The 26925-nt window shown below is 39.2% G+C and overlaps 1 protein-coding gene across 3 annotated transcripts; it reads right to left on the bottom strand.

Moving 5' to 3' along the window:
- Window positions 1-26925, bottom strand: LOC306901255 (lysophosphatidylcholine acyltransferase 1). Of its 3 annotated transcripts, none has more exons than XR_013787371.1 (15): window positions 26514-26849; window positions 16377-16516; window positions 12425-12639; window positions 9876-9988; window positions 9596-9656; window positions 8040-8098; window positions 7697-7731; window positions 7345-7399; window positions 6523-6605; window positions 5933-6058; window positions 4771-4924; window positions 4508-4606; window positions 4262-4403; window positions 3820-4076; window positions 1-263 (listed from the first exon to the last, which is right to left on the bottom strand). XR_013787371.1 is itself a non-coding variant. In XM_079468899.1 (14 exons), the coding sequence occupies exons 1-14, from the start codon at window positions 26625-26627 to the stop codon at window positions 3901-3903; spliced, it is 1572 nt and encodes a 523-aa protein (XP_079325025.1). In that variant the 5' UTR covers window positions 26628-26925; the 3' UTR covers window positions 1-3900. The 3 variants fall into 3 exon arrangements, 1 of the variants encoding a protein (XP_079325025.1); XR_013787372.1 differs by lacking the exon at window positions 1-263 and adding an exon at window positions 1149-2400 and having other exon boundaries at window positions 26514-26855; XM_079468899.1 differs by having other exon boundaries at window positions 1-4076; window positions 26514-26925.

The raw sequence follows: 26925 nt of genomic DNA on the forward strand, positions 1-26925 counted from the left end.
TGTAGTCAAGTGTCCCTTTTTTAATTAAAGAGTCAGAATGACATTTTCATATCAGTCAAAACAGACAAGCCCAGGTTTCTTGTAAAAACGACTTTTTACACATTAAAAAATAAAACTCAGGGTAAAATAGAAAACAAACCTAAATCATCTACATTAGCCGAACGGGTGACCGAAGAGCCATCAGAAAGACACATCACTTGGAAAAAAGAAGCTCAGCCTTTCGTCTTCAGCTCAGTGTGGAACACCGTGACAGGCAGAGGAGACTAAAATAAATACAATTTTACAGTTTAGAAACCCTTCAGAAAATCAAATAAAAATAATCAATCTGAACTCGCTGTTTCTCCGAATTTCAAGCAGGTTGACTGGGGTCTGCTCAGGGGTCCATTTATCAAACATCTGCTGGTCAAATTCAATCTGGTTTTAAAACATGAATGGCACGCTGGCCTTCCACAAAGTTGAATCTTATAAAAAACATCCCCAAGCTACATTTCACTTCCCCGTTTCACAGTAAAAACGGCTCTTTGACATTTACCTCAATACTCATAACATACTCAAAAAGCACCTTTAGTTTAGTTTAGCAAAAGAACTACACAGCAGGTAAATAGCATGCATTTCATTAGTTGCAAAGTATTTACTCTCAGTGTGCAGAGAGCTTGTATTAGTCTATCAGTTAGTGTTTAAAAGAGCCCTGAGCAAACCCACAATCCCTTTCAGCTGTTCTGATCAATCCAATAGAACCTCCCTGTGGTAAGTATCCATACAAAGCCACACTAATGGCAATACAAACCACAGTGACATCACTTTAACATGCAAACCAGCATATTGCATCACATTTTTCAGAGAAAAAAAAAATTCAAGAACGCTTACAAATCTAAAGTGCCAGCACAAGTGAACAGACATCAAATTGGGGTAACACGGGGAAAACCACAACAACTGGATTGAAAGCATCGTGTGGCGTGTGGGCCAAACCGTCATCTGTACAGAGACTGTACGTCAGGTTCAAGCTTCCCTCACAACTTCCTGTTTGTCATTTTAATAAATGCAGATAGTTGAGTATATAGTTACTTCAGTATGACATCAATTTTTACTATTGATTGTGATGGATTGTCAATACATTCTCTTTTCCTCATAAAAATGACATTTGAATTCAAGGCCAAGAATAACATTTATGAAATCGGAAGCATTTCCAAACTGAGAGGTGAGTACATGATTATCAAGAAAAACAGCACAACACAACAAAATCAAAGTACAAAGAGCTAAAGATACTAGTTTAGCAGTTCAGTCATTGTAATATTTAAATAACACTTTAGATCATAGATCTTTCATGGCAGTGAAAAGACATTTCTTCATGTATATCAAAATTCACAAAATGCACTGCATTTGTAACATTCAAAATACATATCAGAAATATAGATTTATTTGAAGTCAAAGATGGCGACATCGATAAAATATTGCTTTACCGAAAATGTGAAGGTAAAATGCAATTTAGGTGCATACTGAAAAGGGAAGCTTAGTAACCCTTAAAAGGGCCTGGTTGGTTTCGTAACATATTTCTCACTAGCAAAGTAGTTCGTATCAAACATCTCAGATAATAAGTGCGGATCTAAGATCAGGCCATTCACATTCTACTGACAGACAATCTAACAGATTGAGGCCAAGCCTAGATCAGCGCTTTTACTCTCAGATATTTGATAGCCCATGTGTTGATGCCCGAGAATGTAAATTTAACTGATCGTCTGTAATGTATCAATGAACTTCAGGATCAACTTCAGATAACTAATTCCCATAGATAACAAATCTTATAAAACCGTACAAGCTGGGTCGAATTCTAGCAGTATCTTAGCAAAATAACTTTTTCAAAACTGGTAAATGAAATGTACTAAAATAACAGCGCTGAAAAAATCTTTCGGCTTTCAAAACGGCTAAATGATTAATGATTCATTCATAAGTCATGCAGCTTTTCTGTGCAAGCATTTTTGTTCATTTAATACAAAACAACATCCTTAGGCTAGTTCAAAAACAAATCAAATTGGACTTTTATTGTTCGTATGTAGGCGCAAAGCTCAAAGAAACATAAAAAGGAAGACTTGGAAAGGAAAATGCAGGGGAAAAGAGAGAAACCGTAAATTAATTTCAAAAACTGAGCCACGAAGAGGTTTAAGCACACAACAAAATTTACAGCTTTCTCTTTCAAAGCCAAATTATTATACTTGATTTGAGTTTTACATTGGCCATTGGGAGTAAAAAATAGAAAAATACAGGAAAATGGTATTTATAAAAAGGTAAACATTCTATGTTTAAAGCGAAAAACTTTGTTCCTGAATCTCAAAATCAACTCCGCCACAGTCGTTGTGTATTTGGTCCATATAAAAAGATTTTAGCAACTGTTCATCTTAGTACCTATAGGAAAGCAAAACAGGGACAGTTGACTGACATGTGATCATGAAATAAATTGGTTGTGGTACGGTAAACCTCACATGAAAAGAACACAGAAAAGAATCAACAGCAAAATTAGTCACTTTCCCGCACCCCTGAGCTAAGTGACGCAAAACAACGACAACACATTAAAGGAATTGTTCACTTTCAACATACATTTTCATGATAATTCTTGACATTCAAGATGTTTATGTATTTTCTTTCTTCAGTCAAAAATAAATTAAGGTTTTTTATGAAAACATTCCAGGATTATTCTCCATATAGTGGACTTCAATGGACTCCAAACGGTAGAAGGTCAATATTTCAGTTTAAGTGTAGCTTCAAAGGGCTTTAAATGATACCAGACGATTAATAAGGGTCTTATCTAGCGAAAGCGCTCGTTCATTTAATTTTTTTATTAAAATGTCTATGCTTTATAAACACAAATGCTTGCCTTGTAAACGTCACGCTTGCTGTTGCTAGGGCAGGGCGAAAAAAATCCATCTCATCTTCTCAAATCGTCCGACATCGTTGTTTGACCTTTTAACTCCTTTTTTGTAAACGCGTTTGACTTAGTATTTGCAGGTTCAACTTGTAAACAGTGACTCGGTACTTCCGCCGACCACAAGCGTGACCTTTTCAACGTAATAACGTATCTTGTGTTTATAAAACATAAAAAAAAAAAATTGAAAATGAAATCGTTTCGCTAGATAAGACTCTTATTCATCGTCTGGTACTGTTAAAGTCCTTTGAAGCTGCAGTGAAAATTTAATTTTGACCTTTAATCGTTTGGAGTCCATTCAAGTCCACTATATGGAGAATAATCCTGGAATGTTTTCATCAAAATCTTTTTCGACTAAAGAAAAAAATACATAAACATCTTGGATTTCAACAGGGGTGAGTAAATTATCATGAAAATGTATGTTGAAAGTGAACAATTCCTTTAAGGATATTGAACTGGCCAGCACTTCATTGGACCCTTGAGCACCTCAAATCTGATCCTGCATGCAGAATCAGATATGTCACCGATGCTAAATGATCATTTAGTCAAATACTGAGTAATACTGTTGTCTAGCATCGAGCCCATGCAAATACTTATATTTTATAAAGGCATCTACAGTCACAAAGCATGAAAAAGCTGTGGGCGGTGATGGACATACGGAACCAGCAAAATAAACTAATCGTTTCAGTTCCTCATCCATCACATTTTGTTTGATTGAATATTTCACCCCATATTTCAAAAACATGCACGGTCAGTATCACTCAATTCGAACTAAATAAGTGCTTGGCCTTCAAGTAAAATCCCTTTAATTCTCTCTCAATAAAAAGATACATTCCTCATCCCAAAAAGACAGAACTGAAATGCTGAGAAGTGTAAAATAACCACAAAAATGTTACGGATACCCGGAAGTAAACTTTGCAATAATGACTCTGACTGCATCTCCTCTGTTCCTCCGGAGAGCGACTGGGGGTGGCGGAAGGACCTCAGTCGAGTTTCTTCTGAGGAGCGTGATGGTCGCTCGGGGTGAAATCAGCACAGAAACCGTTGGCTACAGGAGTGGAGGCGTGGGAAGAGAAGCCGCCCCCAAATCCGGTGTTGTCCGAGTAGAGGTAATCCTCGGCAAAGTCTGGATACTGCTCTGCAAAGTTCCTAAAGCTCTCTGCCACAAGGTGGCGTCAGAAGAACAGTGAGAGTCAGAGCTTGAACCAACCGGATGAAATAACCCCACACAGACATGCATGACTATGCAATTATTAATGATAATCTAATACAGATTATTGAAACAAAAGCCGTTACAGCACATACTTCTGCCTATATAATACACCAAAAGATCATTATTCTTACCAAAGGTAATTTTGCCAGAGTCCTCTTCATCTATGGCTCTGAACAGCCGGCCGACTTTGAGTTCTCCCACCCCCAGAGCTGTCCTCAAGACACACATCAGGTCATTCTCTGTGATCGCCCCATCCTCCTCCGCCTCAAACATCTGAAAGCAACAAATAAAAAAAATAAGCTCAAACAAAACCCTGTTATTTACCATAAAACTCTGATAGAGATTATTAAAAGCAGTTTTTTGAAAATCTCGCACACCTTGAAGGCCAACTTTATGGTTTCCATTGTTTTTGCTGGCCTGCAAACCACAGAGAAGGCGATCACAAATTCTCTGATGTCTATAGAGCCGTCTGCATCCTGTTCAGCAACAAACATTTGAAATAAAGAACAGAGACATCTGTGACATATGCAGTAGGATATAAATCTCAAGTAAATCTGATGCATGTTAAGGAAAATCTTAATCTAACATTTCATGGAAACTATGATGAGTTGGTGTCAACTCAAATAGGAGCAAGATTTACCTCATCGAAGAGAGCGAACATGTCTCTGAGAACATCCGACACGGGAAGGTCCAGGAACTGGGTAAAGTCTTCAAGACTCAACCGTTCACCCTGGAGCTTACAAGCTCTCGCCCCATATTCCTGCAGGACCTTCTCTGATTTCTCACGTTTGAACCTGAGAATTACACACATTCACACAAATGAAGGGAAAATACATGTTAAAAATACAAACATTTCTTTTAACATGCAAACAGTAGCATAACGAAAAGACCAACAACAGCACCCGCATTCACATTTTTACGAACCTGCAACGTTTTGGAGAGTGGAGAAAAACAAAAATAATATAAATCCATATTAAAATAAAGCATAAAATAACTTGAATAATTAAAAAAATTACAAAACGAAAACACAGAAGAACCGGAAAAGTTGATTTCCGCCATGAACATCCTGTTCTGCATTTATTTGACTAACCAATAACAGTCTGTCTTGTGTCTAAAAATAATTAAAAAATTATAAAATAAGCTTACTCCAGCTATAATCCTCCTAGCAGCATGGCCTAACTAACGGTACAGTTCTGTGTGTTGATAAATTGTGAATATGACCTCTTACTTGTAAGTCGCTTTGGATAAAAGTGCCCGCCAAATGTATAAATGTAGATGAAGTGGTATGCGTGACCTTGATAAAGTTTTGGAGGGCATTTACACCTGGTCGCACGCATCTGCATTTTATTAAATTATTATCATTATCATAAAAAATGCTACTAATATTATTTAACTTAAAGTAAACATACCTTTTAATACGTTGAACTGATAGTATTAATCGGCGAAATGTTTACCTTCGGTTAAAGGCTCCATATGAACATCCCTAACTCGGACCCAAATTTACAGCCACGTTTCTCTACTTGATCACACTCCTCACAAACATCTATGTTGAACATCTGACCTTTTTTATTTTAAAACAGCCATCCTAATATGACAATAAATAAGGGGTCTGGATTTCCTGTTTGCCAAACCAATGGTGGATGGTGTGAGCTACACAACCCGTCGTTGACGGTGGACATATATCACTGTACCATAAACTCCAGAGATTTTATGAGTCCGTTGAGTGAGGCACTAGAAAGGAATCAGAACATCTTACCACATCCATTCTGATAATGACTGGGGTGTTGTGTAATGAGACTCACCCTAGTCTCCGGACCAGTTTGGCAAACTCCAGCAAACACGTGTCCACCGGCAGCCTGATCTGACCCTCGGCCATGGCCAACTGACAGTCTTCAAATGAGTAGTCTGTCACAGGGACCTGCAGGGCCCTTTACACAACAGCACATCAACTTTAGACACTTCAATCTGGCTCTCATTTGATGCACTTATACAGCCAGGACATTAAGAGATGTTTCCATCATAATGTTTTTATTCTAATGCGTAACCAGCACACGGTAAAACAACAACATGGTAAATCTTATTGGAGTTTCACTGCTGAGATTGAAAGATCTTAAAAGCAACCTGTGTGTGTATTATGTGAGAGATGATGAAATACTTTGCATTACTTCTTAATTTGAGCAATGACAATGTCAAATTATGCATTACAGTAGAAGTGGAAAAAACAATAAAACCATTTTATTAATAAATACTATGAAAAACAAATTGCTCATAATTTGGCTAAAATTGTGATAAGGAAATCAAACTCAAACATCCAAGTGGTCAATATTTTTAAACATATAAATTGATTTAAATATCGACAGACAACATTACTTGAGTTTCTACCCAAACTTACTTTGCCATCAGGCAGCGCACATTGTTGGCGAAGAGCGCAGGATTCTTCCTCTCCTCCTTTGATGGCGTGTAGATGGGCAAATACTGAGAGAAACAGACGGGCCAAGTCAGTTCTTATGTTTACACCTCAGCGAGCCGTCGCAACGGAGCCTTTTTACACCACAAGGTCAAGCCTCGCCTAGACTCTCAAATGCAGCCCAAACCAACCTGCAGCACTTCTACAATAGTCTCTGCACGAAACAATGTAGGCCAAGCAGAGCTCTCAAAGATCTTCATTGAGCGGGTAAATGAGGTCACGGTCTGATGCTCCACCGAGCGTTCGGTTCCATGTGCTGCGAGTTCAATAATGAGAGCGGCGGATTTATACGCGGCACCTCGTCCCTCTTTACCGCTCATAATTGAAATCTGTTAATGGCTTCTTAATGAAAAGATTGAGTCTGGAGAATTTGCAGGACTCTCTTTTCGCCAGCTGGTGTGAAAAAGCCGATGGCATCTGCTCGGAAACCCTTCCAAAATACAAGCGTAACCATGTACTGAAAACAAAAAAGTCAAAAAATAGATCTGACAGGAGTGAAGGTTTACGCAGAGCATTCGCCAAACACGACGCAAAAGCAATCTGTCAGCCGTGATGCGACAACCAATCACGACTCCGAATGGTGTGTTCTGGTAGCCATACGGATTTGACGTCATCCATCTCTATTTAGTGAGATATACACAAACAAATGCTAATACAGTTTAAGTTTAGAGGAAGCTCGTCCTTTTTGTTATTAGATCACAATTCATAACTGTTTCCCATGCAAATGAGAGAGCGAGAGAGACTCACCTCAATCTCAAAGTCATTGTGAAATTGGCACAGAGTCAACCAGAGGATCTTAAATCTGCAAGAACAAATTTAAACGTTGTGTTCAAATGTGTCCATCTTTCCTTTTCTGCTGTCCAGAATGAATAAGTAGTTGAGAATCTGTCATGAATATTGCATTCAAGGCAAGCGTTTGCAACCAGCTGACACAACGGTATCAAATCGTGAAAGTTAATTATAAAAGGGAAACAAGCCGGTAAACACAAGCTACACGTTGTTTACTTTAAGATCCGCCTTTACAAGAAAGCGCAACAGCTAAATGGTAAAGATTTTTGTATCGCATGTGCATGATACGACTGAATAACGTAGTACTCACGCGCCAGGCCCCTGCCATGTCCAGGTGATAGTGTCCTGCAACAAGAAAACACCAAATGAATCCACAGAAACTTCAACAAACACACCTCGGTAGTCTTACGTGTAATAATGACAAGAGAAACTCCATTAAAACCAGAGCGATTAAATCCAGCAGAAACAAACAAGCTTTAAAGGAACACCCAAAATGACCTTTAACGTCCTGCCCCCATACAACCGTACAAACGTTTTAACAGAAGAAATTAAATCACATGGGTTTGGAATAACTACATTTTGATGTGTATAAACAAATGCAAACAACAATCAAACTATTACACCAAAAAACACAAGAACTGTTAATGTCTTACCAGTTGGTTGGGGTAGCGGATCACTACGGGCTGTACTGGTACTGCTGGAATGAACGCGCCTGCATCACATAAACAAATACACCATTTAAAGTCATACAAGAAATATTGTACTGCACACTTATGTTCTTAGTCCATATGGGTTACAAGTTTAACCCTTTCATCCGTGAGTTTCTCATTTCGTGACTGATGGTGAACACGGGAACAACGTGCTGATGCAGGCAGCTGAGAACCGAATGCGCTATATATCGCAGCCATTTATTATTAGGCAACCTTTATTTTAGAAATATATCAACGATAAAGAGTATTAAAAAGTGCTTGTCTAGATTGACTGTTTTTCATATTGACTTTTTTTTCGTTTCAAATTTAACATCCAAGATTTCGGAAGGACAGCGACGAAAAGTGTGGACGAAATACATTTGCACTCGTGATTACATTGTCGAAAAACTCCTAAAATGATCTTTATTTGTCGATGTTTTCTGAGAGGTGCACCTTCCTAAGTCTTTCCTAATACAAAGGAGGATGCGTGTCCAGCGGAAGCAAAACATGCAGGGTTGAGAATAATACAAGCAATACAAAAGTAATCCGTGAGGCACCTGACGACATATTCATGTATTATGAAGCTCGAGAGTGGACGCCAAAGACCCCCCGCGGAAAAGCGACTAGTTTGCAGGTATGTAAAAAACATCAGCCAAGGACAAAAAAAGAAGGATGACCGCACGCACCCTCGCCCAGCCTCAATCCCCCCCAAATATATTTTATGTTAAATGTTACATGATTAAAAACAGGCAACTGTTTACCAATTCTTTTTGCCAAAGAATACTGTGGACTCAAGAGACTTCCATACACAGCCACTAGATTGCACATCTACGTCATTCATACAAGCTGCATGTTGCAGTTATAGATAATTTAACTGTAGGTTATGCATTCAGTAGAGACTTCAACACGTTTATATTAGGCCGTGACTAGATTGGACATTTGTATAGTTTCAAGCAATTCAATTGCCTATTTTAGTCTCTGTATATAAACACAGGAAATCTCTGAAAAATCCCATCCCTGATTCCTTTAGTTCAAAGAAAAGTCAAGCTGTAAGGACGTAACTTTAAAGATCAAAATAAGTGCTACGGATGCTGTATGTCACTGATCAATATACAAAATTATAAAATGTGACAAATATACTATATTATAAAATGTTCGGTTTAAAGTAGTAGTCAAAATAAGCCTCCATTGACTTTACATAGTCGTTTTTATCCCTTCTATGTTAAGTCAATGGGGGCTTATTTTAAAGCAAACTACACCTTTAAACTCAAACACCAGTGTTGTCACAAGTTTATAAGTCCTAACCGGCACATACATTCCTAATGTGTATAGGTCTTTAATACAATGTTCATTCACAATACATAAAGAAAAACCAGTATATGCATACAGACAGTCTATGCACCTTTATGCAGAAATGCATTGATGAAATATATCATAACTATTCAGGGCTTTCTTAGCCATTGGATATTGAAATATGTTATTTGGTGCTTTAAGCAGCAAGTGGATGGAGACATACAAACCTGGTTTGAAAGTGATCAGACAGGATCTATTGGTGCATGTCCCCTCTGGGAATATCATTATCTAGAAAGCAGAGAATGATCAGGCTAATGAGTTTTCAATCGGTTCACAAAGGCTGATTGTTTCTCAATCTAATTTACCACACCACAGAGTGTAAAATCTTTAAATGATACTGTTACAAAGAGTACTGGGACTGACATGATAACACCGTAAAGGGAAAAATGAGAATCTACTCTTCATTTAAAAAAGATGTCAGCCACAGTCTGTAAGGTGTGCTGGTACCTGAGGCCACTCTCCTCCGGACTGAGCCCTTCTCTTGATCTCCTCCACCGTCTTTCTTCTGGAGTCTTGATCCGAGCGGGACACAAACACCGGTCGGATGTATTTGATTAGAGCTGGAGAACATAAACATGATTATGACACGAGGTCGCGCAATGCTGTTAAAAAGCAGTTGTCTTGTGTGCGTGTTGGTTTACAAAAAGATTTGTAGGTGTCGAGTTATTTTTAGTCTCAAGAACTAAATGAGATTCTTGATTGCAAGAGCTGATTCAATGTCACATGGAGGACATTATAAAAAGAAAAGCTATTACGGGAAACGGATTCAAGCTTTTTTGAATGCCTGTTTAGAAAAGGAGTGGGTAAAATGAGCAACACGTACTGAAAACTGAATATAGCGAATAATAGAAAGAACCACTTAATGATTTTACAACCTATTCGGTTTTTGTATACATAGAATTGTTATTTTGGGGTGAACTATCACTCGCACACGACTTTTTTTCCAATTAACACGTTAAAAATATTTAATTTGGACATTTTCACTTAGGGGTGTCCCGCACACGGTTTAGACATTAATGGCTGTGTGTGGAGTTATTTTGAGGGGACAGCTAATTTACACTGTTATACAAGATGTACACTCAAGTGTCATTTCTTCAGTGCTGTCACATGGAAAAATATAATAAAATATTAACTAAAATGTGAGGGGTGTATTCACTTCTGTGAGATACGGTTTCATGTGCAATTAATCACGGCCAATCACGATTAACTAGTGATTAATCGACAATCACGATTAATTGTCTTTAATCAGATTAATCGATCATTTAATCGATTTGCAGCACTTCCCTTTTGTCATTTTTAACCTGTATGACTTTCTGTATGACACAAAAAGATATTTCGAAGAACGTTTATAACCAAACAATGGCGGCTCCCATTCGCTGCTAAAGTTAGTTAGCTAACACAGTTCACGATCGGAGAGCACCAGACCCATTTGAATGGATACGTGACAAGAGAATGTTTGTTTTAATATGAACTTATTCTTAGACATCACGGCACTCCACTGATGATGTTTCCTCTTTCACTTCTCTACATTCGCTGCCGAGTTTTGTTACACTGCTGGATTTTGCACCCCTCAAGTCTGCCTGTCCTTCAAACCCTGCCGTACTGAACATCCAATCATTCTGCTGTAGGGAAGAGAGCATGTGCTGGAGGCTGGAATGAGCTCACAATCCCTTGGGTTCAATTCATCAGCATATCCTTTAGAGCTCCGGAGGGGTATGGGGGAAGGGCTGATGATTTAGATGAAGGCCGATGTGGTATAGATCACTGCAGAGCAGGACAGAAGTGATGGACACGGTTCGACACTACATAGGGAATGAACTGCAGCGTGCAGCTCAATACAACCTCATGGTTGATCAGGGACTAGATCACTTAGAAATGGATATTCAGTTATTCAGTAAGCATTTACCTATTTAAAGAATATGCAATTGGGTGAATTCAATAGATAGGCTTAACTTTTCAGAATATAACAACCCACACGCCCTAAACCCTTCCGGCTGTCTAGAGGCCACCCAATCAAACTGCACCTGGTCATTATTGATCTTGCCATTTTTGTTTGCATTAGACGGTCAGTATGTCAAAAAACACGGAGGGACAGGGCAGCACATGCTCAAGACCTACTTTTCAAGTGCATATAGCAACAACAGACCAGAATTACAAGCCCATAATTTCTAGATCTTCACGCACTGTGCTGTCAGGTAAGCACACTTCCTACCGCCTGTCAACAGCGTAATAGCACTGCTGTTTAAATACACAACACAGAAAAAACAAAACTGCTTCATCCCCAGGGAACCTTGAATGAGCGAGTACATTTGCAAGTATTTGTGGCATAATTGGATGCATTTTCGAAGAGAAAGACACCCAGGCAGCAGAGATTATGCAGTTAGCATTGGTGCATCTCGCATGCAATCCATCATTGACAGCTCAATTCTTTCTTTATTTGTCTGCTGGGCCCCATAGGGCCCTCAACACTGGCCCCTAATGTCATTAGAGAACCAGCCTGCTGACTAACTATTGATTTACAATCTGCACAGATAAGACGATCGCACGATTGAAGATAGCTGAGCACAGGTTACTGTTTATAGTCTTTTTATGACAGCGGTTTCCAAGTAGCATTGTCATGAGCAGGAAACACAAAGTTTATGAACTGTACAGTGCAGTAACTACACATTTGGTCAAAATTAAGATAAGGTTTGAAATGGGCTTTGTAACGTCTGTTCTTGTCTTTTGACCAGTCTACTGGTTACATTTTGTCAGAATTGCAGTAACTGGCTGGTATGAAAACTTGTATGGTATGAAAGGCATTTTTCTCAGTTTCAGTGTTTGTGTAGTTACTGCACTTTGCCTTTGTAAGGCAGAGTACTGCAGTGCATTTAATGGTTAAATCCAAACCGAAATGGCCATTAATTATGGATATTTTACATTCATTTATTTTAAATATCGAGAAATAATGAATTAACAAAATGCAGCAACATGTCAAAATCAAAAGAAAAACTTACTTCCCCAGACAGGGATGTCTTTGCTTTCAGCTTTCATCACGATGGACGCCATCGTCATGGTGACGGGCATGGCATCGAAATATGATGAGTGTGGGGCAAGGGTGATGATAGGAGCCTCTGCCGGCAGAGCCTGTCTGCCTTTAATGCTGATCCAGTGAAATCCACCCGCAAACCACATGACCCGCATGATGGTCCTCAACACCAGGTCCACTATCCTGCAGAAGAAGGCTGGGTTACAGATCAGCTCATGTGTATGTAGACTGCAGGTTTTGGATTCAGAATTGATTATTTGATTGATTATTAGGTTTGTTTGTTTAGTCTGAAAGAAAGAACTGCACCATTGTTTATTTGAAAGTGGACAGAGAACCAATTTTCAGGGGTCTCGATCCACATACTTGGGGCACGCCAATGTTTGAATAGCAGTGTTTACACTTAAATAAACCACACTAACAGAGCAAGAACATGAGTTCATGTAAATGCTAAGTTTGAACAAATCATTACATTTTTGAGAACAGTTTTATGTCATATCGAAATTACCACCTGCTCATTTTTATTAGTGGTCATGTGAGGTTATTAGTAGTTGTTCACATTACTGGACTTAATTCACATCTTATAAAATATTGTTTAATTGGAAGGCTGACTGTAGATAGGGTATGTTTCCCAAATGGGATCTCACAAAGGCCATTGGAAAGACGGTAGCATAATGCGCATATGAGTGTGCGTCATTAAGATTCTGTGTCATCAGATCGATGTGACTGTTATTTCTCCAGTGCGAGTCATATCACAGTTCCTCCATTAGACAATCAAGCACAGACAGCTGAATCACTATTCTCACCTCTGACTCAATGCACATAAGACTGATTGTTTATAGACCATTTACAATTTTATGTTTCAAGATAATCACAGCCTAATATTCTTTACTTTGCTAGAAAGAAGTCATATGTAAATGTGTAGCCCAAAAATGTGTCAATAAGGCATGAGAATCTTACTGGCTCTGGATTCTCATTGAAGAAACAAATCTGTAAGAGCAAGGAGTCTGTACGAACAAGAAAATTCTTGTTCAACTAGGGATGCCACAATACTAAATATAGTATTGTTGTACTACAGTGATAAAGTCTGAATATGGCACATCAAGAACGTATTTTTACACCGCGAACGAAAGCAGCATGTTCGCGTTGCAATCACCCAGCACATGCAGAATGAGCGTCAACAAGACCATGCCAAAGTCATGCCACTCGTCGGCTTTTCGGACAGCTATTTACATAGCAAGAGCGCCTCCAGGCAGCTACAGTATTCAGCATTGCATTTCTTCCAATTGATTGCAATGGCAGTGGTGCACCTTGTTAATATATATAATCTTTGGCCTTTCCATTGAGTGCTAGTGTTTGCAGTGTTAAGCACACCGCACGTTTTCTTCCCTTACAGCAATCGCAAGTTAACTCTGATGTGCGAAACCTCTTCAAGAAGCTTATTTTAAGCTGCCAGTGTAAATCTTTGCATTTATTCTATATACCAGAAATGTTGAGTTTTGCTTAAAAGTAATAAAATAAGTCAAGTTGAATAAAGAGAATTTCTGTAAAATTAGTTTGTTTCTTCTTAACATGGTTGGTCAGTTGTATTGTTGCATCACGAATAAATTCACTAATGTATTGGATTGTTTAAATCAGGGGTCCCCAATTTAAGGCCCCACGTGTGGACGGGCCCTTTAAACAATGGCAGAGACCTATTATTCCTTTAATGTAAGAAGTTAACATGATATACCTGTATATTTGATAATAAAGGTTGTTTTTTTTACGAGTAATATTTCCAATGATTATTAACATAGCCAAATTATTTGTTAGATTCACCCACCAACAGAATGGAACGGAACCATGATGGCCTGTGCTACTGCATGCAAGCCAGCAAGAAAATTCAAAGAGACGACAAAATGGCGAAACGTTTGGGGAAGAATTGGCATTTTGAAGCAGTACTTACAGCCTGGTTACGATCCACCAGCGAGAAATGTGAATACTTGTAATGTTTCCCCCGGTCTTAAGATTTTGTTCAGGAGTGTATATCTAACGGCTGCCGTTTGTCGTGTGCAGTGAAACAGTGGCTTCAAGGGACTGTTCACCCCAACATTTTTTATATTGTCATCATATATTCGCCCCTGGGTTATTCCACACTTGTATGCATTTCTTTGTTCTGCTGAGCACAAAGAACGATGTTTGAGAGAATGTCCGTAACCAAACAGATCTCATCCCACATTAAATGCCATAGTATGGAAAATAAATGCTATGGGACTCCATGTGGGATGAGATCCGTTTTGTTACTGACATTATTTCAAATATACATTTATACAGGTTTCACGGAACTTTCATTTTTATGTGAACTATCCCTTTAAGATTGATTTAGTTTGGAAGCCAGACTTCCTTTTTTGTGTTACTTGTTTCAAGGTGTAGATTCAATAGAACGGTTGTGCGGTTACTAAAAAGTGGTGTTGGAAAGACATGCTCATCCACAGAGGCCTGAAAACTATTCATGGAACCAATGAGTCCCATTACAGTTTTGTTTTTTCCAACTCTCAAACCTATGTTAGGTGTACTGGTCTTAGATTTTCCGTTGTGGTTTGAAAATCGGTTCAAGTCATTAACCTCTTCTAGGGATGTTGCGATGATGAAATGTTCCCACCGGTAATCGAAGTGTAAAAACACCGGTGACACCGGAGTTGAGGGTTTTGCTGTGGGGTGGTCGAAGATGCAGCCCTGCGCATGGCGCATTTTACTTTCGGTTTTAAAATAGCGGCAATTCATGAATGTCAATTGCTTGAATTAATGGTGGGTGTTTCTTAATAAAAACACACGAAACCATAAAAAGGTACCATGACATTTGCTTATATTAAACACAGACCTTACAAAATGAATAATCACGGCACACATCAAGCAAAAAATAAATAAGAAAGGAATAAGAAACGAAAAACGTTTATGTTAAGCACCGGCTTCTGAAAATTAGAACAAAAAGAAAAATTTTAACGTAACCATCTCTTGAAGACAATGCCTACGTATTCTACTACATGTTCCTTGCCAGAAAAGCCTCCACCATCGTCTTGTCAGTCAGCACTTCGCTCTCCTCAGATGATGTGTAAAATCTAACTCCTGCTGTTCAGATGCGCAGTCTGGTCTTTAACTAAATTAAGTGATTTATTGCGATAAAAAAAGAAAATGACGGTGGGGTCGGTGCCGCGGTGGACAAGTGATGTAAAGGGTAGGCGGGTGGACACCGTGTATCGACGACTATCGCAACAGGCCTAACCTCTCCATAAATAAATTACAGGATGTTAAAGCAAAACCAACAAAGCAAAGACAATCAACAAACACTGTAGTAAAGGTCTGCAACCCGACCCGAGCCCGTAAAACTTGGCTTCGGGTCGGGTTAATGTTTAATGATAGCCTTGAGTTTGTAACAAAAATATAGGCTATATAAAAACAAGTTTGCTGCGCTTGTGACCACCAAAAACACAAGAACACACACACACTCCAAACTCTTTTTCATAAACTGTTCTGCGCATTCGCTACCGGCTCCCACTCTTGTCCTCGTTGTAACACCATGGCAGGTGACTAGTTGCTTATTAGCATGCTACCGTACAGGCTGTTTATTAGTACATATAAAGCTCATATTCTACATGACCATATTCTACTTCCCAATCCTACCCTACTAACTATTAATAAGCAACAAATGATGAGTTTACTGAAGCAAAAGTCGAAGTTAATGGTTTATTAATACTGAGAATTGGACCTTAAAATAAAGTGTGACCCAATATTCTGCATTCTGTTTTCCAACTATTTGTTTAAGCACTAGATTTGCTTAATTTGGATTTTGGCACTCATTTATGTCCCAGTCTCCTGTTTCCTGCTAGACCATTTCCACCATTATCTCTTTGTGTATGTTTAAATAGAGGAAGAGAAGATCTCACTTTCTCCATAAGCTCTGTGGCTCCACCTCGGACTCGGAGCGGCCCATGGTGGCGATGAAGGCAAACGGCCAGGCTAACAGCATCATGAACGCAGCAATGAAGAGCCGGATGGGAAACAGAGTTACAGTCATCAAACCAATCTGCAAAGAGATATGACAAGAGTTAATGGTTTAAATTACATTTATAAACAGCACTAAGAATTTCCCATACAATGCATTTACTTGGAGGGTCCGACCAGGTATATTAATGGCCACCCAATACAGTATTTGCAGTCACAATTTGTCCTTTTTTATCCTTCCCTGATAATGACTGTATCTGTGATCGATTAGTGGATAAACAGCGTCTTCTCTATTTTCTGACATGTTTGGTGTGAGTGCCGTGTGCATCCTCCTCTTCCGTGTTTGCATGCACTCTCTTCCGATGAGCTCCATGTGTGTGCGCGAGCCCTCGGACTCTCGTCCGTGCATGTAGTTCACTTGCATTTCAAAGAAGTGTTCATACTTCAGCAACACATTGTCAAGAAAGGCCACACGATTTGGTTTGGTTTAAAAATAAGGAACGTACAAAGCACAATGTTCCCTCTCACACGCACGCACAAACGGCTGTCAAGAGCAGAAATTAAAAACTCTGCCCTCTGTATATATTTCTGTAATTTAGTTTAGCTATGTATCAATACGGTCCATGGGGACAGGCATTGTTGCGTGTGCTGTAGTTAAATGAATGAAACCAAAGATCTATACATTTGCCTCAATAATATTTTGCAGGGCTGCAACTAACGATTATTTTTATTGCCGATTAATCAGTAGATTATTTTCGGTTGGTCGATTAATCAATATATTATTTATGATTGGTCGATTGATCGATAGATTGTTTTCCGATTGATCGGTTAATCGGTAGATTATTTTTCAAATGGTCGGTTAATCAGTAGATTGTTTTTCGATTAGTCGACTAATCTACCGATTGCTTTTAAATTTAATCTCATGCTTGTTGTTGTTTTACCATATTAACAACTTTGTTAACTTTCCAGTAAAAAAAAAAGCACAGCTTCTACCGTTAGTTTTTTAAACTTTAAAAGTTTTATCAAATCATTTTCTAAAAACATACTTCAATTTAATTCAGTTTATTCAAACATAGATACTGCCTAACGGTGCAAAACAGCCTGAAAGGCAACATGTATATTAAAGGAGCAAAGTCCACAAAAAAGATAGGTTGTCACCTTGCTCCCCCCAAACGGACACAGCTGATATTTTAATTACGATTTCCCAACTTCAACACGTCTATACATTTGGTCTTATGACTATACAGACAACATTTTCATAAACATTACATATTTCAATTGAATTGCATATGAACTGAAAATTTCTTCCCATTAAACACAAAATAGTTGACAAGAAAAAAGCCCAAACTGTTAACTGCCCAGGGGTGTATATCCGAATAACCTTGCCCAAAATGCCCAAAGTACTGATTAACAGTCCCAGCCAGTACACTGGTCAATAACTAGTAAATCGGGTCTCTACACTGCAACCGAAATGCTCGCAGTTCTTCGATCGTTTTCTATAGCGTGTGAGGTAAAATTTCAAATGCGATATTTTGCCCCGCCAACGATTTAGTTTAACATTTAATGCGATTTATGAGTGTAGAACAAAGTGCTTGTGATAAGTGCAGGAAAGAGCGAGTGGACTCCATCTGTCTCCAAACTAAAGTGTGTGTTTGAGTTCATTCTGTGTTGCGCAGACCGAACGGCATGAAAGCATCGTTGGACAGATGACTCCATATGCTTTTAAAACGCTCTCACAGAACATTGATGTCATATTCCGATCGTTCTGAGCAGCGCGTAATGAAGTCGGACGCGTCGGTTAGTGAACTTATAATTACTATAAAAAGGGTGCGACCAAACTGTAAGTTGGTGCGACCAAATGAGAAAGTGGGAAAAATTAGTTGTCTAGAGCGCTGTTCATTTATTAAAAAGTCAAGAAAAGCCTGTCCAGAGACAGAGTAAATACACAAAATGGGAGACTGAATAACCCAAGACTAGGATCTTGCCAACAGCATGCAAACACTGTTATTAAACAGAACCTTATCTTATCTGCAGACTACCGTTAAGGGCACGGAGGATATTTTATGTCAATATTTGTATTGTTCTTATCAGCACTAGGCTGCATTTGCACACCGATAGCCTTAAAAGGGACCAACTAACATTACTGGCACTGTGCGATATGGAAGAGGTTCAGAATGCCTTGACGGTTGGCATTCCCATATCAGCAAGCAGAGGTATGGGATGAGCTTTTCAAAAAATATGTCGCTCTCCATGAAAGAGCACAGGAATGAATCAAAGGCCAGAAGGATCATTTTGCTGGTTCATGCGCGAAATTTTACAAACAACAAACCTGTTCTACACTTATTTGCCAAGCCCATAATGTAGTAAAAAAGTTAGTTGATGCACTTATGTATGTTTTTGCCATTATTTGCTAGGGCTGCCCTCGACTTGAGATTTCTTTAGTTGACTAGTAGATGTTAATTTAGGCCATTAGTTGCCTATTCGCACGTTTATGATAATAATTTAAATATTTCAATATACATGGGGAATGAGGACATCAGATGATGGTTTAAGCGTCACGAAAAATGTATTTTATGCTAACATTGATCTAAATTACAGAGTTTTAATGCAATCCGCTGTGACAACGCCACAAGTAATGATTATACATCTCAATATTATGTTACTCTAGTGAACTAGTTAAAATTAAATAAAAATAAGTAAATATTAATTTTAGGCAAACGCACCAAAACAGCAAACTATAAAAAGTTGTTTTATAAATAAAAAGGACATGGACTCATAACGGAACCTTTTTTCTCTGGATCAGACCGCAAAACAGCCTATGATGTGACGGAATAGGCATTTGCACATTACCATTTTAAAGCATGGAGTACTCGCGTGCTAAAAAAAACTTCTGTCAGTGCAAACAGGCAATGCATGCGCACACAGCCCCCACTCAAACTGCTCGCAACAAGTGGGAGAGTTATATTCGCAACTTATTACGCACACATGTTCAGACACGTTATAATACCCGTCTTGGCGAGTATACACGTGAGCACAGTCGGTTGTCTTCAGTGAGTAAATTTGAACAGCATCTGTAATAAGTGTTATTCAGCTATGTAATATATATGCAAAAATGCAGACAATCGAATAATACAAATTTGTTCGAATAAGTGTCTTCTAGTCGAATAACGAATAGTCGACTGTAGTGCTGGGCCGAATGATCATAAATTAATATAACGGTATTTTTTTCAGATTTATAGCGGTTTCTGGTACAATACGGTACCCATGATAGCACACGTACATCTGATTTTCATCTGGAAGACATCTTGGCAGATGCCGTTTGCTCATCTCTGAGACGTCTGCTGTCAGATGTCATATAGACCTCTAGAAGATATCTGTGAGACGTGTGTGATTTAGAATGGATGTACAATAGCTCTTTCTAAGATGCTTAGCAGATATTTTTACACAGCAGATGTTTTCCAGATCTCCAGCAGACATCTTACAGATGTACCTGTGCTATTTTTACACCAGATTTTCAATGATTGATGAGTGGAAACACATTAAAATGCCCTTTTATAATCTCACGGTGAGTGAATATTGTAGACAAATGTCACACTAGTATTATGAAGGTTAGTAATAAGTGCCTCAAAATGATGGCGTTTATAAAGAGGTGGCACTCATGTTGAAGTGAAGTAACCAGGATGCATGAAAGTTCAAAATACAGAACCTTTGAATTGTGCAAATTTCGCAAACAACTTGTAATTACACAATGTAAACAATCCCCTTCCCCTATAATAACAGCAAAGTTTAGACTTCCTTAACAACTGAATAGCATGCAAAGGTAAATTGCATACATAATATTTAAGAATATAAATAGAGAACAGCGCTCGAAATGAACTTTTTTCCTTGGTAGCACCATATCTATGGGTAAGCACTGGTGCTCCCAACTCAAGAGAATGTGCACCCACCCAAACAAAATGAATAGCATGGCCTGTCTAAATAGTTAAATACAAAATAGTAACAATTTTGCTTCATGATTTCTTGAAATCATATTTTTTTTCATCATAAAACAAAGACTTAAATTAGATATGTGAGAGGAAAGCGATCGCATCACGCTGTCCTCATCATAGCATACAGAGAAACACATTGTGTTATATGCTCATATTGAGCAGGGGAACACGATCGCTTTTTGGAAGACGTTTGCTTGCGAGTGTATTTAATATAACGTAATGCGAACTTGCAATCGTTACACGTTACAGTCATATGCTGTTCAGCCATGCGCTGCACGTTTCCATTGCGTAAAAAAAAGACTCATTGCCTGTGACACTGTATTTGTAAGCTCAAGATAACATGAATGAACCCATAACAAATTAACAAATCAAACACTCTTTTGACCTTCTTTCTGTCCGTAGTTTTGCGATTCACTGCAGTCCGGCGCATTCTCTCTAACCTGCAGCGGTCGTGCAGGTATCTGCGCATGCATATCAAAAAAGCTCATTCTCGCATATTTCAGAAGTCAGATTGTGTTGTAAAGCTGTTAACAGTTTTAAAAAAGTTCAACTTTATGCGAGCCGAGGCGAAACTTGCGTTGAACTGAGCGATGAGGTGACACGCCGCAAACCCCGTTTTGGACTCGCAGTGCAAAGACAAACACGAAAATAACCAAATATCCTAAAAACAGAGAGTCGCAACACATAAAAAAAGCGCATCTAATAGAGAGTGAAGAGCGATGAAGACTTACAAGTAAAGTACAGAAGAAGGGTTGGGAATCGAAATTCGATTCCAATTCTGGATTTGGATCCATAAGAAAGTAATCGGATCCTTTTAGAAAAATGTGCATTTCGATTCCACTTAACGATTCCGGACCGCACGGTATCATCATTTTCACGACATCTGTCAAGTCCTGAGTCACCTGACCTGACATGGCCATCTGCGAGGACCTTCCGCTTGAATACTAAAAGCCGAAATCACAAAAAGACAAATGCTAAGTTTATTTATTGTGACGACACTGTTATGTTGCAAGACGGGTGTCACCAGCAATATGGCAAAGCATCTGCGGTTGGTTCATCGTTTCGAATTACAAGAATGCATCCGGTTTGATGCGTTGCGCATCCTGAGTGCCCACACTGCAGACTCCGAGTGTTCTTCATTAGCCGCCGACGACACTAGTGCGGGGACAATGTCGGATCAATGATCTGGGTCATTTTATACTGCTATGGAATCCTAAAGTGTATTTCCGTTGTTAAATCATTTTACATATTTATTTAATACTGATAGCACAATTTGATAGGCTATTTTTGCATTGTAAAATCATCCTACCCGTTTATTTTGTCGATGTGGTTTAGATTATATTAAGTTTTGCCCTGCGGTAAGAAAATCTGACGGGGTAGGACAATTCGACAGAACGCATGATCCTACACTTGAGATCCCCTTCTCCATCCTTTCGAAAGGAAGGCTCACACAATACACTTTTTTTGTGTGTTCAGCGGTAAGTAATGGCACAAAATGACTATTTTAGATTTTGCTCAACATTTCTGGCCGTAACGAAATGAAGAATCATTAGGAATCGATAGGCAGAATCGAATTTGGAATCGGAATCTATACATTTTATACGATGCCCAACCCTAGTTCATACATTGACTTCTTTACGATGTTAAACATGCTGGCTTCTCATAACTGACATGTCAAAAAACGAGTTGGACGTATGACACAGTATTTCTGGGTTTGGTACACTCCCGGTGTTCGTTTAGGTTTCAGCTGTGTGAAAGGTTTCAACTACATTTCAGGGATGAATGGTATATAAACGGCGGCTATAACACTGGATTAGCAGATCGTTTGAAACTGATAGATGGCGCGGTCCCAGCGCTAAAAAATGCCGGACATGAACGGCACATGGTAAGAGTCATGTGCTTTAGTCCTGGTGGTTTGACCCCTTTAGGTGCTTGAGATGTTCTCATATTTAGACTAGACACAGAATACTGAATTTAGCATGAATATATTATTCTGAGCTTTAGGAATTAATATAGAGCAAGTAAATGTCACTAAAGAATTCATTTGAAAGTGCAAATAAAGCTTTGGTTGAGTGGCATGCATATTCCCTCCAAGTTTAACAGCGATGCCCATGTAGGCGATGCAAGTTCAAGTCTGGGCATATCTTTTAATAACAGCCCTAAATACGGTCTTGTTCTGCATTAATATTTCCACTGACATTGAAGTATTTCCTATAAACACACTGTGATGAAGAACTGTGAATGAGAAGAGGGAAAAATATGCAGATATAATAAATGCTTCAAAATAAATGAAGTGTTTATCATTATACGGTAGGTTTAATTTAACAGATAGAGACAGAATGTCAAAAAATCTGTATATCAAGGTTATAAATTGACTTGCATTTCAGTCAGTGAAATAAGTATTTGATCCCCGAGCAAAACATGACTTTGTACTTGCTGGAGAAACCCTTGCTGACAAGCACAGAGGTCAGATTTTTCTGATAGTTGGTCACCAGGTTTGCACATGTGTCAGGATACATTTGTGTCCACTCCTCTGTGGAATCTTTAAGGTTTCTTGGCTGTCGCTCAGCGAATTGGAGTTTTAGCCTCCTTCACAGATTTTCTGTAGGACTAGGGTCTAGAGACTGGCTAGGACATTTAATGTGCTTCTCCTTAAGCCACTCTTTGGTTGTCTTGGCAATGTCTTTGTCATGTTAAAGGCACATCCCCGACCTATCTTCAGTGATCTAGTTAAGTGGAGGAGGTTCTTGCCCAATTTTTTACGGTACATGGGCCCGTCCCTCCGTCATCCTGTTCTCGAGCAGAGGAAAACACTGTGCTTCTCTGTAGGGATGGTGTTCTTGGGGTCATAGTCAACATTTCCCTCCCTCCGAAAACAGGAGTAAAAAAACATAGTCCAAGGCTCTAGATTTACATATGACAGAGGTGTTACTGTTGATTAAAAGTTACTCAGTTCGTGGCACCAGCCCTTAATTTGGTAGCACCAGAGTCATGGGGTGACGTAAGAAAAACGAATCCAAAACTTCATTCAAATACATTAATAAATAAATAAGGAATTAATACAGACAATTAATTGTCAAATTTCAGAATCGTGACAGGCCTAGCTACGTAACCTTGGACTATTTTAAGTGGGTTTATGGAAATCCTTGATCTTTGCAAGTGGCTATACGGCGTGTTCCTGCTGTCCCGTAGACTACACCACTGGTTTAATGTACCTAAACAACGACCAGGGAAGCCCACATTTCTGTCAAGTCTTTTCATAAACACTAACTGCTATTAAAAGTCCTTATTAAACGAAAAAAGTAATAAATCACGCGTTACGTGTTTCTTCCCTAAAGAAGACCATTATAAAAAAAAAGCTTAACATAGCCTACCGAAACAATGAAAGACATCACCACGATGCCTGGGTACCACGATACAACAATACAATTTCAAATTTTGTTACTTAAATACATCAATGAGCAAAATATCTTCCAGAACTTAATCAAAGTGCTTTTTAAGTATATTGCTTAACTATGATTTGTTATATCCGCCTGTTTCATGCTATTTTAGATCTACGTCGTACAAGTTATAAATAAGATGCCACAGTGAAGGATACGAAGTCACTAAAAGGTTAACATTCCATAGGAGAAACTGACTTGACTTGTGATGCGATTGCTTTTCTCTCACACACTGACAGCGTCAGAGTGCGATCTTTTTCCTCTACTTCATATGCAATATAAGCATAACATTTAAGATATTCTTGTATTATAATTCTTTTAAATGTGTTGTTGTGGGTTTGGCCAAAAAAACTCCTGGCAAAAGTGTTTTTGAATGTCAGGGCGACTGTTAAAACGCATTAGACACCACTTACATGCTTTGAAGGTAAAACATGTAGTTTTACCTGAAAATACATGTGGATTTTGTCCGGAAAGTATGCACTGTTGCTTTAATTGAGCACGAGCAAGGCAGTAAAAAATAGATTCAGCGCCATTTTTATCGCAGCACTTCTGCTCCACGAGCACATGCTGATAACGCATGCTATCTGTTAAAGTGGCCCTAACTCACACAGTTCATGTATATCATGTTAATCTTGAGTATTTACAGAATAGTATCGCACCCTTCAAATATCAAAAAAGTCTTTAGTTTGATCACACTCATAAAAGACAGATACAGCTGTACGATTATTTCTGAAAACATGTGACGCGTGCGGGGGGAGGGCGGGACTAAATCACGTGTGCACACATTGCCAAGAAAACACAGACAACAGTTTCACTCACCGCGTGCGGTTCATGTCCAGAAACTTTTAGCGCTGGAACTGCCGCTCCATCTATCAGTTTCAAGCGATCGCCCAATCCAGCGTTATAGCCACCGTTTATATAACATTATCACCCAAATGCAGCGAACAAACACCACAGCTGAACTTCGCAAACATAGCGCTCTAAAACGAAAGGTTTGTTGCGTAACGATTTTTCATGCTCGAAAAAAACTTTCCGAAACCTGTATGAACACTGTGTTTCGAGCACAGAAATACTACGTAATACGTCCAACTAGTTTTTTTGACAAGTTAACCACGTTAAGCACGAGAAGACAGCACGTTTAATATTGTAAAGAAGTCAGAATACATGACACACCGTTGCACCGTCCCTTTAACATGTGCGCCAGAAAAAAATACGAGCTGCTGATGCGTGTTGTTTGAAGCCGGCGCAACAGTTGATGTTGACATGAATGTAGAAGTGACAACACTTGTTGCTTCATCTTGTTTTTCACAATATTGACAGCGTTTAGCACAAACTCAAGTAGAGGACAGATCTAATATTTTGGATGAGTCCAAACGCACTTATTTCATAGGCATAAGCCAAAAGTTGTGATTAATTACAACATGAACATTTAACACAACCAACGAATTTGCATCACTTGAGTGTAGGAGACCCAATAGAAGATATAGAAGATAGAACACAGTTAGAAAATATGGAGGAATTTGTTTCCGCCCATTTTCACAGCACCGTCCACAGACCCGGTCTAGTCTGACCACGGCGTTACTTCTTGTATTCAGAAAACAGTCTCCCATTGGCAAATGTGTTAAAGGGGTCATATGAAGCAGCTAAAACGGATATTATTTATGTCTGGGTGAGCATTCGCATTTAGATAAAATATGCATTCTGTTCCGACACTTTCATTTTTACGTGTCTAATACACGCATGGGCAACTTATAACACACCAAAGACACGTATTCGCACCATATGACCCCTTTAAAACGTGGCAAACTGAATGAAGGACAGGGTTATGTTGAGACCCTGTCTTACGAGTGATCCCTGCTCAACATGTCCGACAAGCAAGCGCATTTTGTCAATGGCCCATTACCTGAAAAATCAAGAGCTCTTTTAATTGGAGACTTAAAGGATTTCCGAGGAACAGGCTTGAGACCCAACGCTTTTAGCATTGACACGCTAAAGGATCCCTGAGAGGTCAATTCAGTTTATGTTAATGTCTTGGCAGTCCTTGAAAAGGCCGCCGGTCACACAACTTTACATGTGCACAGATTAACAGAAGAATATTACACAGTCAGTGTGACTCAATAACAGACACATTTTACAAATCATTTCTTTTTTGATCATGAAGTTTGATCAAAATAAACTTCACGATTGGACAGTGAAACTGTAAACTTCAGTTTGTAAGTTTGCTCTCAGCTCACTTAGTGGAGCAAAGTGTTTGCAGCATCAATCCCATATTGTTTTATGCACACACGCATGTATGCTGTGATGCACTGCAAGCCACTTTGGATAAACGCGTCTGCCGAATGCATAACGTCGGCTTTTGGGGTGGGTATGTAGGTATGTAGGTGCACCATCTGCAGATATAGACAAAAGTCACGTTTTAGTCTCACATGTAGCCTACTCGTGTGTTGATAACACTTCTGCTGCAATAAAGATGCAATCGCGTACGTTTAACGTTACCATCCCCGAGGCTCTTACAATTGTGTGCAACATGTAGCACCGGATGAAAACTCTGATTTGACCAGGCCGGATGGGACGCGCGCGGGCAGATCTTACTGGCCATGGCCTACATTAGCCACTGACATCACGCATGAGATATGATCGCAGAGCATACCTGAAGCTTTTGAAATGTTGTGAATCTTAAGTCATGCACGAACGGGTTTCTGAAAGGAGGAGCCAGCTCGTGCTTCTCTTCTCCATCCGCGTGCGGGCTCTTGGTCAACCTCATCCTCGACAAATCCCAGTCAATTAAAGTCACAAAATGACGGTGAAATCCCCGTTGCTCTTCTTTACGCCTGTTGGTTCCGCCTTACCGCGATATTATTTGGCAGGCCGAAGGGTCGAGAGATTAGGCGGATCATGTATTTGACGATCGCTACTCTTTCCGTGTGCGCAACAGCAGCAGCGAGTCCCCTTGGATGTCATGGAGGGGCTGGATCTCACCCGCAGTGCGCATGTGTGAAAACCCGCTTCTCCATGCACTCGCACCGTCAGCGAAGGCGCATGCGTACACCCCCGTGAGCCGC

This window comes from Barbatula barbatula (assembly GCF_947034865.1).
Source record: "Barbatula barbatula genome assembly, chromosome: 12".
Classification (NCBI taxonomy): Eukaryota; Metazoa; Chordata; class Actinopteri; order Cypriniformes; family Nemacheilidae; genus Barbatula; species Barbatula barbatula.

What these genes read in the sequence shown, in the direction of transcription:
- LOC306901255 (XM_079468899.1), bottom strand. Translation starts at nt 26,627, where the DNA reads ATGAGGTTGACCAAGAGCCCGCACGCGGATGGAGAAGAGAAGCACGAG. An exon ending in AGACATCCCTGTCTGGGGAA is followed by an intron (nt 9,989 to 12,424) that starts GTAAGTTTTTCT and finishes TATGTTCTCCAG; the next exon opens with CTCTAATCAAATACATCCGA. An exon ending in TGTTCGCTCTCTTCGATGAG is followed by an intron (nt 4,607 to 4,770) that starts GTAAATCTTGCT and finishes GTTGCTGAACAG; the next exon opens with GATGCAGACGGCTCTATAGA.